Source organism: Grampus griseus (genome assembly GCF_964374135.1).
Source record: "Grampus griseus genome assembly, chromosome: 5".
NCBI lineage: Eukaryota > Metazoa > Chordata > Mammalia > Artiodactyla > Delphinidae > Grampus > Grampus griseus.
In genome coordinates this window covers 99,048,838-99,068,396 of record NC_138998.1, presented here as the reverse complement: position 1 = coordinate 99,068,396, position 19,559 = coordinate 99,048,838, and the positions used below count along the sequence as shown (strand labels likewise).

Genomic DNA, 19,559 nt, shown 5'->3' with positions numbered 1-19,559 from the left:
TTTCTGCTAATGGGTGGGTTTGTGTTCCTGTCTTGCTAGTTGTTTGGCATAGGGTGTCCAGCACTGTAGCTTGCTGGTCGTTGAGTGGAGCTGCTTCTTAGCATTGAGATGGAGACCTCTGGGAGAGTTTTCACCGTTTGATATTACATGTGGCCGTGAGGTCTCTGGTGGACCAATGTCCTGAACTCAGCTCTCCCACCTCAGTGACTCAGGCCTCACACCTGGCCAGAGCACCAAGACCCTGTCAGCCCCTTGGCTCAGAAGAAAAGGGAGAAAAGAAAGAAAGAAAGAAAGAAAAATAAATAAAATAATTAAAATAGAAAACAGTTATTAAAAATAAAAAAATTAAAAAGTAATAAAAAAAGAGAAAAAGAAAGAAGAGAGCAACCAAACCAAAAACAGAGCCACCAGTGATAACAAGTGCTAAAAAAGTATATTAAAAAAAAAAAGACAGTCAGAACCCCAGGACAAATGGCAAAAATAAAGCTATACAGACAAAATCACACAAAGTAGCATACACATACACACTCACAAAAAGAGATAAAGGAAAAAATATATATATATTATAAAAATACAAGGAAGAGAGCAACCAAATCAATAAACAAATCTACCAATGATAATAAACTCTAAATACTAAACTAAGATAAACATAAAACTAGAAACAAATGGGATACAGAAAGCAAACTCCAAGTCTACTGTTGCTCCCAAATCCACCATCTCAATTTTTGGATGATTCGTTGTCTATTCAGGTGTTCCACAGATGCAGGGTACATCTAGTTGACTGTAGAGATTTTATCCGCTGCTCCTGAGTCTGCTAGGAGAAGTTTCCCTTTCTCTTCTTTGTTCGCTCAGTTCCTGGGGTTCAGCTTGGGATTTGCCCCTGCCCCTGAGTGTAGGTCACCTCAGGGTGTCTTTTGGGGAGTCTGAGGTCTACTGCCAGCATTCAGTAGAGTTCTGTAGGAGTTGTTCCACATGTGGACGTGGTTTTGATGTATTTGTGGGGAAGAAGGTGATCTCCACGTCTTACTCCTCTGCTATCTTGAAGTCGCCCCTCCAGCTATTTGCTTTTACAAAATAGGAACTAAACTCAAAATATTCCAACTCTTCCATCTCATTATTGTTTATTGTAATTTTTTATATTTTCATATGACTTAAAATACCAATATATAAAACAATTCACTGTTGTATAGTATAGAAAAAACTCAGTAGAACAAAACTTACATACATGTGTTGAAAGGTAAACAGAGGCATGTTAAAATTTCTAAGAATTTATTTGAGCTAATGAAGCCACATTCTTTCTTGGATGAGTCTCATATCCAGTCACACCTCAGATTGGGACTTGAACCCATGATCCCTGACTTAGGAGGGGACTCAAACCCACGTCTTTTAAGTGAAACTGCTCACCTGGTATCAGGACTTACTGAAGCTCAGGTTCTTTTGTCTCGTCACAGAAAGATTTCAGGGTGAGGCAAAATGATAGGCAAAGAGTGAGTTTATTAGCATAAGAAGCTTGTGAGAGATACAAGTGGGCAGGCAAGGGAGTGCAGCCCTGCGAGCAAAGAGGGCTACATTTTTATAATCAAAGAAAAAGTGGGCGGTGGTGGGGAAGACCACCTTCTTCATCATTCTTGGGTAGATGTCAAGGCTTACATCGTTAGTTCCTCCTTTGACCCTATGTGGTTTAGCTGGGACTGTCATGGCACTATTGAAATCATATGTATTTTAGCAGAAAGGTGATAACATATACTAAAAAATGGTCATTCATCTCAGGTTTTGGTATAATGTCCCCTTTCATCTAGTTTCTTTCCACTTTCCCCTATATTCCATCTTGGCTACATGCAGAAATGCTCTTCTTCAAGGACCATTAACTCCCTGGCTTCATGTAACAATATTCAGACCCCATAACTATTGTCTTGTGTTTTAACTATCAGGACTTGTGGCTTGAATGTGCCTGGAACTTGAATGCACCTGGTCTTCCTTCAAGATAGAGTAGGTTATTGGATTCTTTTCTTGAGTGGTCATTAGCTTACAACAGTTTCCCAAACTCCCTTAAAATTTCCTTTCTGTCTTTAATCCCCTATTGGGATTTTTAAACTAATTATTCTACTCTATCCCTATCACTAGCATTGATTTGAATCAGGCAGCATCAAACCAAAAGTGGTTAGGGTCACTCTGCCAACAGGAGCTAGGGGAAAGGTGTTTTTCATACAGCAGACATAGAAGCAAAGCATGGAAATTATTTTATTGGCTATAGCTTAAGTGGGTACCTCATTTAAGTGGGAAGGTCTAGATGGCTGTTTGTGATTGGTTGTTCTTAGGTTTTTATTTCCTAACCTTGGAGCATTTATAGGAATTTATTATAGCTTAGGTTTGGGTTTGCTTACACAGCTGCCAAGGCATTAGAGCCACCTCAGTCTAATAGCCTCCTTGTTTAATTACTTTAATACATGCTTCTGAAGGGTAGAATATCTTGTGAACTGTATCTGCTTTTATGGCTGGTTAAGTAGAACAGAGAACTTCTTCTATCTATTAGTTATTTTATGAGTCTGTTTCTTTGGATCAAGGAGAGGATTACATGTGATGAATAGAAAAGCTCTGTCTTTTGGAGTGTCTTGCTCAATGAAAGCTTTTGATTAAGCAAGAATCAGTTGTCTTCCAAAGGGTTGGCAGGAAGAATGTGTCATGAACCATATAGCTGTTTGTTCTAAGAATGTACATGTTGGATAATGGTATGGTAAAGTTACTGTGGCCACAGGAGGAAACAAGAATTACACTTGGAAAGGAGAAGTCTTTTATACGCACAGGATCCAGAAAGGAGGTCATCAAGGCCATGCAGGGCCACAGGGGAAGCAATCGGTTTTGGTCAAGTGACAGAAGACAGGAGTGAGGGGAAAGTCTGAGCCAGAGCCCTTATTGGGGTTTCTGTAGGAAACGCAAGGCAGGGCCCAGTAAACAGCTTAGGATTGGCTAGTTTGAATAATTCCTTCAGGCTTTGGGCTGTAGGGTTGGTCTCTAGTTACCTGGTACCTGCCCTTAGGTTTAAGACAGAAAAAATACTGGCTTGGTGTGTGAGAGTTAGGTAAGGAAGTAGTTGGACCTATAGACTCTGATTTGGTTGGTTTGCCTATGAAAGATATGCTCTAGTCCCAGAGCCTTTTGGTATCTCTAAGAATTAGCTAGCCCTGGGAGAGACAATCTCCCCTAGGCCAACAAGTCACCAGTAAAACATCATGAAATACAGAAAATGAAGTTTACAAGGCCTGGTTCTAATCCTTGGCCCATGCAATTCCTGGGTATTGAATTCCTTATCAGTAATGTGAAAATGAAAATATCTGTTTCACTTTATTGGACTGATGAGGACCAAGTAAGTTAACATTTGTGAAAAAGCTTTGATGGTATAAATTCAGTATACAAGTAGTTGCCCTCAGGAATCATTATATCCAAGGTGCTCTTGAAGTTTACAAAAGAAAGAACCCTTTGGTGTACAACTGATTCTTGTTTAACCAAACCATGTACATCTAAATATTTCACAAGGAGAATAATTATGTGTTTGGTTTTTGTTTTAAATAGGGGCAAAAACTTTTACCCACTAAATATATGTAGTACAGGACTGTGCTGCCAAAAATTATATGCATATAGATTAGTGTTATACATTATTTTTTCTATACACTCTTCTCCCTCTGCCTTATTGAATCTTGTAATTCTTTAAGGTTAAAGTCCAGTCTCTCCATCTTGGCCAAACCTGCCAAACCACCCTCATTCACTAGTGTTGCTATCCTTTGGACACTTACTCTATTTACTGTATATACTGTTTATTTGTTTCTTATATTCAGTTCTGTGCTGTCAGTTATGTTTTCATAATTTATTACCTTAAAATATTATAATAAGTCCAGTAAGAGCAAGCAATTCTTGTATCTAACTTCTTCATTCCTTGTATGGAATTTAATATATACTGTAAACTCACTAAATATTGTTTTTTGCTTATTAACACATGATCTGTAGGATCAATGGAGAACTTTAGGAGGCAAAAGAGTTTTGAGGCAAATGTTTACATTAACTACCCAATAATGAAGCAGAACATAAAAGTTTTTTATAATATTTAACTCTCTTTGATATTAAAGAGTAATTATAGTACCTTACACCCCAAATCGGATTTTTTAACCTTTTTTTTAATTGAAGTTTAGTTAATTTACAGTGTTTTACAGCAAAGTGATTCTGCTATGTATATAATATACATATGGTTATATATGTATATATATATTCTTTTTCAGATTCTTTTCCATTGTAGGTTATTATAAGATATTGAATATAGTTCCCTGTGCTGTACAGTATGTCATTGTTGTTTATATATTTTATATATAGTAGTGTGTATCTGTTAATCCCAGACTCCTATTTTATCCCTCCCCTGCTTAACTTTCCCCTTTGGTAACCATAAGTTTGTTTTCTATGTCTGTGAGTCTGTTTCTGTTTTGTAAATAAGTTCATTTGTATCATTTTTTTTTAGATGCCACAAATAATTGGTATCATATGATATTTGTCTTTCTCTGTTTGACTTACTTCACTTATTATGATAATCTCTAGGTCCGTCTATGTTGCTGCAGATGGCATTATTTCATTCTTTTTTATAGCTGAGCAATATTCCAGTATATATATGTGACACAACTTCTTGATCCATTCCTCTGTCAATGGACATTTAGGTTGCTTCCATGTCTTGGCTATTGTAAACAGCAGACATAGCTTCCATGTCTGCTATGAACATTGGGGTGCATGTATCTTTTCCAACTAGAGTTTCCTCTGATATGCCTAGGAGTGGAATTGTAGGATCATTTGATAACTCTATTTTTAGTCTTTTAAGAAACCTCGATACTGTCCTCCATAGTGGCTGCACAAATTTACATTCCCACCAACAGTGTAGGAGGGTTCCTTTTTCTCCACACCCTCTCCAGCATTTATTATTTGTAGACTTTTTAATGATGACCATACTGACCGAAGTGAGGTGATACCTCATTGTAGTTTTGATTTGCATTTCTCTAATAATTAGCGATATTGTGCATCTTTTCACGTACCTGTTGGCCATCTGTATGTATTCTTTGGAGAAATGTCTGTTTGATCTTCTGCCCATTTTTTGATTGGATTGTTTAATTTTTTGATATTAAGCTGTTTGTATATTTTGGAAATTGAGCCGTTGTCAGTAGCATTGTTTGCAGATATTTTCTCCCAGTCTGTAGGTAGTCTTTTTGTTTTGTTCATGGTTTCCTTTGCTATGCAAAGGCTTTAAGTTTAATTAGGTCCTATTTGGTATTTTGGTTTTTATTTTCATCACTCTAGGAGATGGATCCAAAAAAATATTTCTGCAATTTATGTCAAAGAGTGTTCTGACTATGTTTTCTTCTAGGAGTTTTATAGTATCCATTCTTTCATTTATGTCTTTAATCCATTTTGAGTTTATTTTTGTATGTGGTGTTAAAGAATCTCTAATTTCATTCTTTTACATGTAGCTGTCCAGTTTTCCCAGCACCACTTATTGAAGAGACTGTCTTTTTTCCATTGTATATTCTTGCCTCCTTTATCACAGATTAATTGACCATAAGTGTCTGGGTTTATTTCTGGGCTTTTTATCCTGTTCCATTGATTTATATTTCTGTTTTTGTGTCAGTACCATGCTGTTTTAATTACTGTAGCTTTTAGTCTAAAGTCAGGGAGCATGACTCTTCCAACTTCGTTCTTCTTTCTCAAGATTGTTTTGGCTATTTGGGGTCTATTTTGTTTCCATACAAATTTAAACATTTTTGTTCTAGTTCTGTGAAAAATGCCATTGGTAATGTGATAGGGATTATATTGAATCTGTAGATTGCCTGGGGTAGTATGGTCATTTTAACAATATTGATTCTTCTAATCCAAGAACACGGTATATGTTTCCATCTGTTTCTGTTGTCTTCAATTTCTTTCATCAGTGTTTTATAGTTTTCAGAGTACCGGTCTTTTGCCTCCTTAGGTAGGTTTATTCCTAGGTATTTTATTCTGTTTGATGTGATGGTAAATGGGATTGTTTCATTAATTTCTCTTTCTGATATTTTATTGTTAATGTATAGAAATACAACAGATTTCTGTGTATTAATTTTGTATCCTGCAACTTAACTGAATTCATTGATTAGCTCTAGTATTTTTCTGGTAGTGTCTTTAGGATTTTCTACGTATAGAATCATGTCACCTGCAAATATTGACAGCTTTACTTCTTCTTTTCCCATTTGGATTCCTTTTATTTCTTTTTCTTCTCTGATTGCTGTGGCTTGGACTTCCAAAACTACGTTGAATAAAAGTGGTGTGAGTGGGAATCTTTGTCTTCTTCCTGATCTTAGAGGAAATGCTTTCAACTTTTCACCATTGAGTATGATATTAGCTGTGGGTTTGACATGTATGGCCTTTATTATGAAGAAATAGCTTCCCTCTATGCCCACTTTCTGAAGAGCTTTTACCAAAAATGAATGTTGAATTTTATCAAAAGCTTTTTCTGCATCTATAGATGATCATACATTTTAAAATATTTATTTATTTGGCTGCACCGGGTCTTAGTTGTGGCATGTGGGATCTTCGTTGCCATGTGCAAGATCTTCGTTGTGGTGTGCAGGATCTTCAGTTGCAGCATGCAGGATTTTTTTTTTTTTAAGTTGTGTCATGTGGGATCTTAAGTTGTGTCATGTGAACTCTTGGTATGGCATGTGGGATCTAGTTCCTTGACCAGGGATCAAACCTGGCCCCCGTGCATCGGGAGCCTGGAGTTGTAGCCACTGGACCACCAGCGAAGTCCCAAGATGGTCATATGGTTTTTATCCTTCAATTTGTTAATGTGGTGTATCACATTGATTGATTTGTGGATATTAAAAAATCCTTGCATCCTGGGATAAATCTCACTTAATCATGTTATATGATCCTTTTAATGTATCGTTCGATTTGGTATGCTAGTATTTTGTTGAAGATTTTTGCATCTGTGTTCATCAGTGGTATTGGCCTGTAATTTTCTTTTTTTGTGATATCTTTGTCTGGTTTTGGTGTCGGGGTGATGGTGGCCTCATAGAATGAGTTCAGAAGTATTCCTTCCTCTGCAGTTTTTTGGAATAGTTTCAGAAGGATAGGTGTTAACTCTTATCTAAATGTTTGGTAAAAATTCACCTGTGAAGCCACCTGGTCCTGGACTTTTGTTTATTGGGAGTTTTAAAATTACCTATTCAATTTCAGTATTGGTAATTAGTCTGTTCATATTTTCTATTACTTCCTGGTTTGGTCTTGGGAGATTGTACCTTTCTTTAGACTTGGGAATGGAAGACGTTACACTATTCCTAGAGCTTTAGATGGCCGTCCCCATTCATTTCTCTAGCTACAACCTTCTTTGTGAAGCAATGACCTTGAGCAATAGGTAATATGCTACTTAGATCCTATGCTTTCCTTCTGTACCACACGGTAGGTAAGACCCCTGAATTCCCTGCTCAGATGGCTTCAAATCTCCTTTCAAGAACTTTAAGGCTTCTTGTTGGGGGTCCATCCTCCAAAGGGTGAACTGTGCTACTGGTATGCTCAACCTAGGTTGAATAGAGGACCAGAGTTGGCATCTTTTTGTAGCAGAGGAGGGACACAGCTGGGACATGAAGACTGAGATGCTCATATATGTGCTTGTGTGAAGCACATATATGTGCTTGTCCTTCATGGTATGGGATTTACCTAGCATCAGGGAAGAAATAGAAATGGGGTTGACTAAGGTTAGGAGTTGGCTCTGGATGGACTACCACATGCTGGCATGAAATTCTGAGAAGTCCAAATATTTTAAATTTGAACCTGGCCTTCCAGTATCTTTCTAAAGTAGGCAAATGGAACATACTTAGAGTTTAATCTTCTTTGAAGAATGATTTATCATTTAAAAATATTTAGACATTTGGTATGTGAGCTCTATACTTCCATTCTTTCCTTGGACCCCACATTTTTAGAGGCTCTATTTATTTTAATACTTGGAAATTGTAACTAAATGTTATGTAACTGTATAAATACAAATATAACTTGGTGTAAATGCAGTGTTTTCAAAGGATACATTATGATTTAAATATGATAGCATATCTATATCTACTAATGACAATATATTTTTAGTAAATTTCCTAGCCTTTTAGATCTTATAGCAATCTTGAATTTATTTATACTCTTATTTTAGTGAATCATATTCAAATTTAAAAATCTAATTTAAATTACTTTCAGTATTCTTGGATAAGATTAAATTTAGCAGTTGATACGTTTTGGCTATTTTGGTATCTGAATCTCATTCTGATTTCTTTCTTTCCTTTTTTTTTTGATTATGAGAGAAGAAACACTATTGTTTCTCAAACATCATTAATTTAACATAGAAAATAATTTACCATTTTGTTAAACATCCTTATGTAGTGCTTTGAAAAGAACCACATTTCTCATTATTTGCAGATATTTTGTTATTTCCTTATCTCTTGGTTCAGATTAGTCCTGATTCAGTGTATGCGTGTCATATTCTTCTCATTCCTGATCTTTCTTTCCATCTAAACATTTTTTCCAAACCCAACATATTTTTAAATAAAGATATGTAATGATTTCAGAACTTTTTTTTCTGTCACAAATGTAATTTTTCACATTTATTTAATCTCATATTTTAGGAGACTTGATTGTTTGATGAGAGTTGTTTATACTTTTTATTAATATGAAGAGATATAGGCTGAAGATGTTAAAATGTAATTATTCAAACAGAATTTATTGACAGTATATCTCTATACTCCTATATGGGAGAGTAGAGGGTGCAGTGTAGACAGTAGTAATTACGTGCATTCCCTGAGGAATAAAATCAATTCTGATTAGAAATTTATCTGAAATAAGAATAATCACTGGATAAGTATCTTAGAGGCTCTCCAATGGGAAAAATGCTTAGAATTTTGGACACTTATTTTGACAGTTCTCAGATTTTATTAGTTGTATCTTGTCTTACTATTTATATTCTGAATGGTTAGCTTACCATTTTAAATGAGCTCTGATAGTTCTGGTTGCCTTTAAATTTACGTGTAAGAGTCATATAAGACCTATAATATTGTTAGTATGAAAGGTATTTAGATGGGTAATTTTATGTGCCTCTGTGAGATTTTTGAATCACCCCTGATAAACAGTGGGTGTGTTTTGTAAAATTGTATCCACAGTTCTAAAGGAACTCATTGTTTCTTCTGGAAAATACCTTCTGAATTTCAAGCAAGCAACTTACAAATGAAATTTTAGATACAGAATTGTTTTTAAGTTTGTTTGATGGATAATATAAATTGTTTATTTGTGGAAATTTAAAGTAGATAATTGAAAGTATTAGTGTTTCAACAATCCAATAGACTGAGGAAAGAAACCATTCTGTTAGAAACTATATTAATTGAAATTCCACCAGTCTCGATTAATTAACTCTCTACAGTCAAATAAAATAAGAAACTGCAAACTGGATGAGTTAAATAAGCTTATTATAAATCACTGAAGTGTGGTATCAAGAAATAGAACACATTCACTATAGAAAACAGTTTATCATTTCTACTGTATTTTAATAGAAATGAGAAATTATGATGACCAGTTATGTTTTTCCAAAAGACTGTAAAGTTACCAGAATGTGTTTTTGTTTATTGAAAATTATTATAACTTTTATTGTACAAATAAAATATACTTACAATCTAAATTTGTAATATAGAAGTATGCAGTGTTAGATGTATAAATAATGCCAATGCCAATTAATTTCAATGTACTCAAACATTTTTACTAAAATTAAAAGAAAGGTAAGTTTTTTCTATTCATATAGGTGGCAGAATGCTTGTATGTAAACATGCAGAAGTGAAGAAAATCCAATGATCTAGCTCAGAGTAAAAGCCAAAGTGTTTCCAATGCTTACAAAGGCTTTTTTGCACCTTCTTTGCCTCTCTGTTTAGTGCCCGTTCAAGCTGTTCCTAAAACATACCTATACCCTCCTGCCTCAGGGATTGGTACTTACTCTTTCCTCTTCACTGCCTCACCTCTAAGACGTTACTTAAATGTCACAACCTCAGTAAGGCCTTCTCTGGTCATACTATTTAAAATTTCAATCCTCTTCCCCATCTCCCTGCCTTATTTTTTCCCATTGTACTTTCTACCATATTTTTCAGTTGACTCATTTACAGTTTTTATTGCGACTCCTCACTTTAAGTAAGATCCATGAAGGCAGGGAGTTTTTGTTCAGCTAGTGCACTGCTGTATTCCTAGTGTCCAGAATAGTGCCTGATAAATATTTCTTGAATAAATCTAAAGCCTTCTCTATGTCTATTTTCTATCAAAATAGACATGTAAATATTTAATTGAATACTGATGAGTATACCTCAATTTGTGGCAAATTGGATATGAAGACAAATGGGTAACTAGAGTACATTTGTCATTGGTCTAGTTATTTGATCACATAATAGATGCTATTATAGGTTGTTTATAGAGTACTAGAAACCATTTAAAGTTCTTTACATATATTAACTAATTTATGCCTCACAACAATCCTATGAAACAGGTACTCTTATCAGCTCCATTTTATAGTTGAGGAAACTAGAGATTAAGTAAAGTATCCCTTGATGTTGCGACTAACATGTAAGAAGGTAAGATTCATACCAGGACAGCTGGTATGTTCAGAACCTATTGTCTTAATGAAAGCCTCCTGGTTAAAATCCTGCACCATTGTTGCTTTGCTTTGCTTTATTTGTATACTTTTTATTCATTTTTCTTTCAGCAAAACAGAAAATTTTTGAAGTAATCATATATGTTCGTGGTTTCATAATCATTTATTTTATTTTTGCTTTTTGCAGTGGGATGCCATCACTGAAATGGATGAACATAATAGGCCCATTCACACATACCAGGTATGTAATGTGATGGAACCAAACCAAAACAACTGGCTTCGTACAAACTGGATCTCCCGTGATGCAGCTCAGAAAATTTATGTGGAAATGAAGTTCACACTGAGGGATTGTAACAGCATCCCATGGGTCTTGGGGACTTGCAAAGAAACATTTAATCTATATTATGTGGAATCAGATGAGTCCCATGGAATTAAATTCAAGCCAAGCCAGTATACAAAGATTGACACAATTGCTGCTGATGAAAGTTTTACCCAGATGGATTTGGGTGATCGCATCCTCAAACTCAACACTGAAGTTCGTGAGGTGGGGCCTGTAGAAAGGAAGGGATTTTATCTGGCTTTTCAAGACATTGGGGCATGCATTGCCCTAGTTTCGGTCCGTGTTTTCTACAAAAAGTGCCCCTTTACTGTTCGTAATCTGGCCATGTTTCCAGACACTATCCCAAGAGTTGATTCTTCCTCCTTGGTTGAAGTAAGGGGCTCTTGTGTGAAGAGTGCAGAAGAGCGTGACACTCCTAAACTGTATTGTGGAGCTGATGGAGATTGGCTGGTTCCTCTTGGAAGGTGTATCTGCAGTACAGGATATGAAGAAATTGAAGGTTCTTGCCACGGTAAGAAAGAAATATTTAAATAATTATTCATGCATTCAAATGATGGTTTTTTAAAGGTAAATTGGCTGTATATTTATTTTCAAATAATACATTTTCGAATACTATTCCTGGAAGAATTAATTGTGGAAGAAATTAACTCATATTAACTATAAGATAATTTCTGATTTTTTTTCCTCCTGGGAATGGTGTATGAAAATGTAAAATAAATTATATACCATGACAAGTGTTCTTGCATATTGCCTTCAGTAGAATAGTTGCTGTATGAATTGCTATATTTACCTGATTTTTATAAAGGAAAGCAACATCAGTAGCAGCAACAAAAAGCAAAAGGGATCAAAGCAGGCATTTGCTTAACTTTTATGTTTTGGTGGTCTATAGAGAATATGACATTTACAGACAGTTTGAAAACAATTCTTTCTTTCATGTTGATTTGTAATAATTCAATAGTACCTAGGTAAGCTGAAATTATATTTAAATAAATGAGGAATTCATATGTTTGCATATGAATCATACATATGTTTAAAAATATATAGGATAGTTTATAGGAATGTTATGTGTTTGGTGATTGAGTACGGAGTATATCAGAAATTAATTTATCCTTTGCTACTATTATATACAATTTCCTACCATATAACACATTAGCTTTTTTTGTTTAAATAGCAGTACTTGTGGAAGATCGAATTGTTAGGAAGTATGAACACAGTGCAATGCTGATTAAGTTGATAACCATACCTTTCATGTAGTTATGATATGAAATATCTGTAATTTTCAAGATAAAACAATTTTTTATTTGAATCATTTTATGAAGGCTTATTAATCTAATAAATATATACACTTAAAAATTTTTGCATATCCGCTGATAAAGATAATTTATATCAATTATGTTTGGATTTAGGACTCATAATCAAAATACAAATAAAGAAATAAAATTAATGCTTGGTAAATAGTAACATAGTAGAGATCTTTTCCTCTCAATGGTAAATTATTTATAGTTATTTTTCTATAGCACCATACTGAATTTACTTACTTTTTTGGTGATGTTCGGTGGTATGTTGCCACCCATTAAAAGGGATGAAAGTAAATGAGAAAAAAACATGTTTGTTTCTATATAAGGGTCAGTGGTAATATATGTGAATTTTAAAATGTTTTATCTATTTATGAAACGCTTGGGTTCTTGAATGCTGAAAAAGTTCACTAAAGCCACCGGTGATGATTATGTTTGGTCATTTGAAAGTACTGTTTGTGTGAAAAGTCTGTACTATATTTAAAGTGTGAGCCAACTTTCCGTCACTATTTAATCGTTAAAATATATTTCATTGAAATTTATATAGATTTAATTCAAAATTTTTATTCACCTGTAACAAAGATTTAGAATGAAACAAAATAAGTTATCAATATAAATGATCCTTTGAAGGGGCACTATAGAATATTTTACATTGGAAAATGCAACATGAATAATTTTTCAGTGAGATTAAGAAGACAATAATAGCCAAGGATAAAACATATGACATATACTAACCATGTAGTTTTACCATATTTTATATTAGGTGGACGCTGGATATTGGTAAAAATAATAAAGCTTTAAAATTATTTAAACAATAATTATCTAAGGATTTATGTGATTAATTATTATTAAATATATTTTATGGCATTGATCACAGAATTAGAGGTAGTGACAATCATTGATGACTGGATGTTTTTTGCCTAATATGTCTGCTCTGTGAAATTTCATTCTTGTTTGCATGCCTGAAAATTCCTTCAGTTGTTGGCAAAGATGACTTTGGATATATGATAATTATCAGCTTACCTAGAGCTACTGCTAGACTCGTTCATTTTTATGGCTTGTTATCTTTATTATAATTTATTTGACTGCAGAAATGAGAGAGTGGGTACAGTACAAATGTTCATCATCTTCTAGCAGATGGCAGAAATTGGAAGATTATACTTGGATTCTAAATCCATGGCTTACTAACTTCCTTATCCAAAAATAAATTAGTGGTTATAATCAATTAATGGTAAAGTATATGGAAAACTGTTACATGCAAACACATGTGCCTGTTTCCAATTGACTACAATGAATTGCTATTTACAAACAGAAAGGAAGTGGATGTGGAGACCTCATTTTTAGAGAAAGGTATCTTACACTATCACTAGTTTCCATTTTAAAGTATTTATTTAAGAGTGTTCTTGATTCTTCATATTGCCCCTTTCTATCCTCTGATAATAATTTTTTATCATGGATTCTGTTGCAGTCTGTCAACAATTTATCTCACAACCAAATCTCAGAATTACCTATAACCTACATGAAAAATTAATTGAAATTTATGTGAATAAAGAGTAGCTCAGGCAATAATGTGACCATGTGTTTATATATATAATGAGAAAAGAAAAAACAATGTATATCATTTTCTTTTCTTCTGGCTTATTCTATTAGACCTTTTATTTTAGCTATTTTTTTGAGTACCTACTATCTGTTAATCATTTTGATAGGTAGTAGAGATAAATATAAATAGAGGCATATGTTTCAATGATCTATTGCTATTGAGGTAAAATAACCCAAAATTTAATAACTTAAAGCCATAATAATTTATGATTTCTTAGGGCTCAGATGGGTAATTCTTCTGCTTATTGTAGAATAAACAGAGGTCACTCATGTAGCTGAATTCAGCTGGGAGATTAACAGGGGTTGGAATGTCTAAGATGACCTCTTATATTCCAGAGCCTCTCTCTACATGGCCTTACTTCATTAAAGGATCTGACACAAGCTTTTTTACAGTATAGTGGCTGGCCGAAGAGGGAGTTTTTCACATGGCCAGGTATAAAGTGAGTATGCGAGGGGACTGCAAAAGGGGCTGAATGCCTGTAAGTATGTTTATAGGGAGCTGCCAGTGTAACATTATACCACAGTCTTCTCTCTTAATTCTTGTGACTAATGTCCCTCCTTCATGCACAAAAACCCACATCCTCCCAAAGATCTATTCCATTATGGCATTGTGTTGAAGTCCAGAAGAGCTTCAGTGAAATCTCTTCTGGATATGAATAAAGCTTCATAGCTAAAGCTCTCCTTCATCTGGAGAATTAAAAACTAAACGAGATGTTATCGTTCCTCACACACACAACACACATGGGACAGGATTAGGAAAGTTGTAAAAGATTCTCACATTCCTGAAGGCAGGGAACATAGCAATCACTGGTCCATTGTGATTCTGAAATCCAGCAAAGGTCATCAGAGTCCCTAATTATAGAGGCAAGGACTGTTCTTTGCTTGGAGCCCAGTTCTGCAACCTGGGATTAGTTCTCTGTGGCTCTTTGTCTTCATTACTCTTGACTTTGCCCTCTGAGTTATCCTCCTTAGTTATAAGAATTTCCATGTGGCCAGTTGCTAGTTTCACCATCTTTCAGGAAAACTTCGTAATTTGATCCACAACATTATGAAGTACTTTTTGTGTCTTCCAAGTTATCACAGGTAGTCTTTCTCACCAATTGTTGGTTGACCTTTCATTATCTCCAATAATAATTAATTTACTGCTCTTCCATCCTCCAGTCACAGCCTTCTTGCCACCCTTCCAGCCTCCACAGTTTTTTCATTACTAAAGCAAATGCCACATGTTTTAGCATTTTGTTAAAACAGTATCCTTTATCCTGTATAAGTTATTTGCTTACAATCTGGAAATATGGACTGGGTTCAGTTGGCTGGTTCTTCTGCTGGTTTTATCTGGGTCACTCAATGCCACTGCAGTTATTTGGAGGTTTAACAAGGCTGGACATCTAACATGGCTTCACTCACATGTCTGATACTTCATCTGAGATGTTTGAGGCCCTAAAGTCGCTTATTGTGTAAATCCTGATAGCAATTTTAATACATTTCATTTTAGGAAATTATTCTATTTTTTCTTTCTCTTCCATTAGAACTAGTTAGTCATTGTGCCATTCAAGGGACTTCACAATTTGGCCTTGTCTTATTATTTTCTGACTTTGGCAAATTCTGTCTCCTGTTTTGTTTTTGTTACTTTTGAATAATCCATGTATTTTTCATGTTTCTTGCTCTTTTTTTTCATGTTTTATCTAGCTGCTTGGTGTCCCTTTCTTCTTCCTTTTCTGTGGTGGAATTTTATTCATCCTTCAGGGTCTAGCACAAATATATATATCACATATATATAGCACATATATCTGTATCTTCACAAAGTTAATGTCTCTGTCATCTGTGCTATAATTTGTTCTAATTATTTATGTGCCTGTTTTACCAGGGCTGTCAGATAAAGAGATATATTTAAAAATCATTTGTATAATGAAGGGTAAGGAATTTATTGATGTGAATGATAAGTAGTACCAGGTCCTACTGAATGATAAGTAGTACCAGGTTCTACTGAATGGTTAGAGGTATACTGACAGAATGCTCTGTGTCTTCATATTTCTGTGAAATAGGAAAGTTTTCTTCAGGGAGGGTTGTGGTATTTTAGATCTGGAAAGCCTTTGAAAATATTTTTATCCCTCATTTTATGAATCAGGATTCTAAGTTATAGAGAACAGAATTTTATTCCCTGGGGCCACTTGGTAACTAATACTAGATTTATAACTAAAGCCTAGATAATTCTCAGACTGGTCTTTGTGTGTCTTTCCTCCCTCCATGTCTCCTTCTCTCCTCCCCTTCTTCACTTCCTCCCTTCCTTTCTCTTTCTCTTTCATTTCCTTATTCCAAGCATCCATGCCCTCACCTTGATGCTTTAACTTTTCCTGCCTGCCAAACAGAGGAGCCCTTAGTTACTCATCATTAATTAGTCCCTTTTTGCTCTGTGTTTATTTTGTGGAATCTGATATGGGCACTGTTAGAACAGTATCTACACATCCATTCTGAGATTCAGGCTACCGAGAATGATGGAAAAATATAGATTTATCTGGGACTTTGCTGTTAGACATGATAAATAGGAAAAATTATAGTGAGGTTTTAGGAATACTCATAATTTACTTGAGTACATTTGAGAACTCTTGGCCTGCTACATAACAAAAGTACAATAAGCTGGTTTAAAATAGAATAAATCTGTATCTACCCATACTATCATATATAATGAATTGTGTATATTTATTTGCATTTAAATAATTTATTATCATGCTTTATCCTAAAAGTTATAATACTAAATGTTTCAACTTGTGATTCCTTTCTCTGTAATGTTAAGGTGTATCTAGATCCAAATTCTAGAAGCACAAAAAAGAGAGGCAATTTTATTCTTATTATTTTCGATCAGGTTTAAATAGACATAAACATTATATTAAGCAGATATGCTAAAATTTAAAACCAAACACAGTAATTTGGGTAACTCTACATTATAGGCAGTATTTTATACTTGCTCCAATATCTTATTTTTCATAACTTTTTATTTTATTTCATAGGTTCATAATTAAAACTGCCATACTTAGTCATATTGATGTTACAGATTTAATTTTTTTAATTGTCTTAATTTATTCCACTAAGGGCTTGAATATAAAATAGCACAGATTCATAAAACATTAATTTACATCAAATAGTGTTTCACTTCATATAACTAAGAATATCTTAACACTATGGAAGAAAATTGGAATCAATTAACATGGAAAATTGAATAATTTTTGTTGAGTTGTGAGTTCCGAAGTGACATGAATCCCTAATAAACTCCTGTTGGATATTAATTTAGAATAAATCTCATTTAGGTAGTAACAATTGTACTTAGAGATATTAGTTAGGGTTTGGTATTTCAGACCTGCTATGAATATATATGTATATTTATTGCAAAGGTATCTTCTTTAAACCTTTAAGTATCACATGATATAATTTAACAAAATAACATCTGGCTATGAAAGTGAAGTTCTAAAACATAAAGAATATTTTATAACTTTTGCTCTTCCTAGAAACATGTTTTTATTTTCCCTCTAGTGATGCTTAAAAATTCTGGAGGAAAGGATGGTGGCAGTTCTTGGACCATTGCATTATTGTTCACAGAGGTGAATGGGATATGCAGAGCCTTTGGTGACATAGCTATCGATTTGATCTCCTGAAGAGTGTTGTTATTAAGGCTTCATGACTCTGTCCTCTGTCCTCTGCAATTCAGAAGCATTTATGCTCTGTGTTTATGATCTTCTGTCTAATCATGTTATCAGAGATGATTGTGGAAGCAGAGAGCATAAAGAAATTTTGAAACACCAGGATTTGCTGGCATTAAATAAGGGGGCTTGAGGGTATGATGAAAAGCTGAAAGGTGAGATTGGGATCAGAAAAAGGGGCAGACTTATTGGCCCAAATAGTATTTTCACTTTCTAAAGGTTATCACAATGTAAATATAAACTCTTACAATATAACCTTCAATTCCAAATAAAGCTGCTTTATTGCATGAAGCAATTCCAGATTTTCATCTGGCTTGAGAGGAATATGAAATCAAGAGGCTTGAAGGAGTCTAAAAATAGAAGGTATTATTTCCAAACAAAACATAATAAAGTTAAATAAGTATATTGTACTTTGTTCTTTGTCACAATTTTTAAAATAGGTTAAAACATAAACTGTCTTGAAATAATCATTCTTAATAAATTATTTTGACCAGATTTTAACTTCAATTATGGTTCTCTTTTACTGTCGGCCAATTTGAAAGCTATAAATCATATTTCTATAGGAGCTATGCTTAATTTAAAAAATCCTTTCTTAACACATATATCTCTAAGAGGGGATAAAATTATATAGTATATCTGTTTTCTTTCCAACATGACACACCATGTCACCCCCTGAAATTACTACCTTTCTTGTGAACATTGTCTAGAGTTTTAGTTTGGCTTTTTAAAGAAACAAAATCAATAGTTTCATAAAGTCAGTACTTAGATACACCAAGATATATTAACAGATTTTATACTTGATTTTTTTTCTATCATTATATCCTTTCTTCTGGGTTCATTATTCCATTTGCTGAAGTATATCCTTTGGTAGATCTTTTGGCAAGGTTCTATAATTTTAAGCCCTTTATTTAATGGATATCTAAAAATATTTTGTCCTCCCTTTTCAATGATTGTTTATTTGGGTATAGAATACTAAGTGACTATTACTTTTCCTCAACACTCTGAAAATATTATTCCCCTGTCCATAAGAATCTGTTGTTGCCAGTGACGTTCTGACAGTCTTAACTGTCATTATTTGGGAGATTACTTATAGGTTCCATATTTTTGGTCTTCAGTTACATTATTATGTAACTGCTATGGATTATTTTTTCCTGCTTCACTTCTCATTTTGTGTTTTAACCTGAAAAAGTGGGTGTGCGTGTTACTTTATTCTGTTTTGTATTTCTAGATACCTATGAGATATTTGTTGAAGACTTTCAATATTATCCTCTTTGTCTCCGATATGTTTTTTTTTTTTTTTAATTTTCAATCTCAACTAATTTCCGGGTAATGAATTTTCACTTTGGCTACAGCTAGTTAAGAGATTACTTCATCCATTGAGGTTTTTCTTTTTCATTCTCACTTGTTATTGTTTTATTTCTGCCTACTTTGTTTCATAATTTATTTTTCTTTTTTATGGATACTATTTTATTCTTTATGCATTTTAAAGTCACATTCAAATAGGTTTTGAAAGAAATTGAGTCTAAATATTTCTAAGCATTAGTGTCAGCATGTACTTTGGAGTTGTAACTTGTGTGCTAACTTGTTTTCTATGTCTTTTTTTTTTTTTTTAATTTAGAGAGTTTATATTTGAACTAATCTTCTTCCCTTAGGCCTTATAAATAGAAAACTGTAGAGCCCTAAGAAATTTACCAAATAATTCATGTTAGTATTACTGGTTGACAGGAGTTCCACTCCATGCATTCAGGGATCTAGGACTTCTTGCATTTAGTGGGCCAGCCATCTCCTAGGGCCTTGCAGTTATCTGTGTCCAGTTCAGAGGTTGTAAAAAGGGATTGGAGGAGGCGCATGTGTTTCTTAACCAACTCAGATCTGAAGAGCCACATTAATTCCTCTCAAATACAACACTGGGAACTGGTTATGTGACCACACCTAACTGCAAATAGGGGTGGGCTGTTGTTAAATGTTAT

The 19,559-nt window shown here is 34.1% G+C and overlaps 1 protein-coding gene across 4 annotated transcripts in view; it reads left to right on the top strand.

Annotated features, from left to right (window-relative positions):
* Positions 1 to 19,559, top strand: part of EPHA6 (EPH receptor A6) — a gene marked incomplete at its 5' end in the record, with an annotated part of 858,058 nt that overhangs the window by 125,481 nt on the left and 713,018 nt on the right. For all 4 annotated transcript variants that reach the window (XM_082654547.1, XM_082654545.1, XM_082654546.1 and 1 more), the window contains one exon: positions 10,851 to 11,514. In XM_082654547.1, the coding sequence (XP_082510673.1) occupies positions 10,851 to 11,514 (664 nt within the window). The remainder of the gene's footprint in view (positions 1 to 10,850; positions 11,515 to 19,559) is intronic.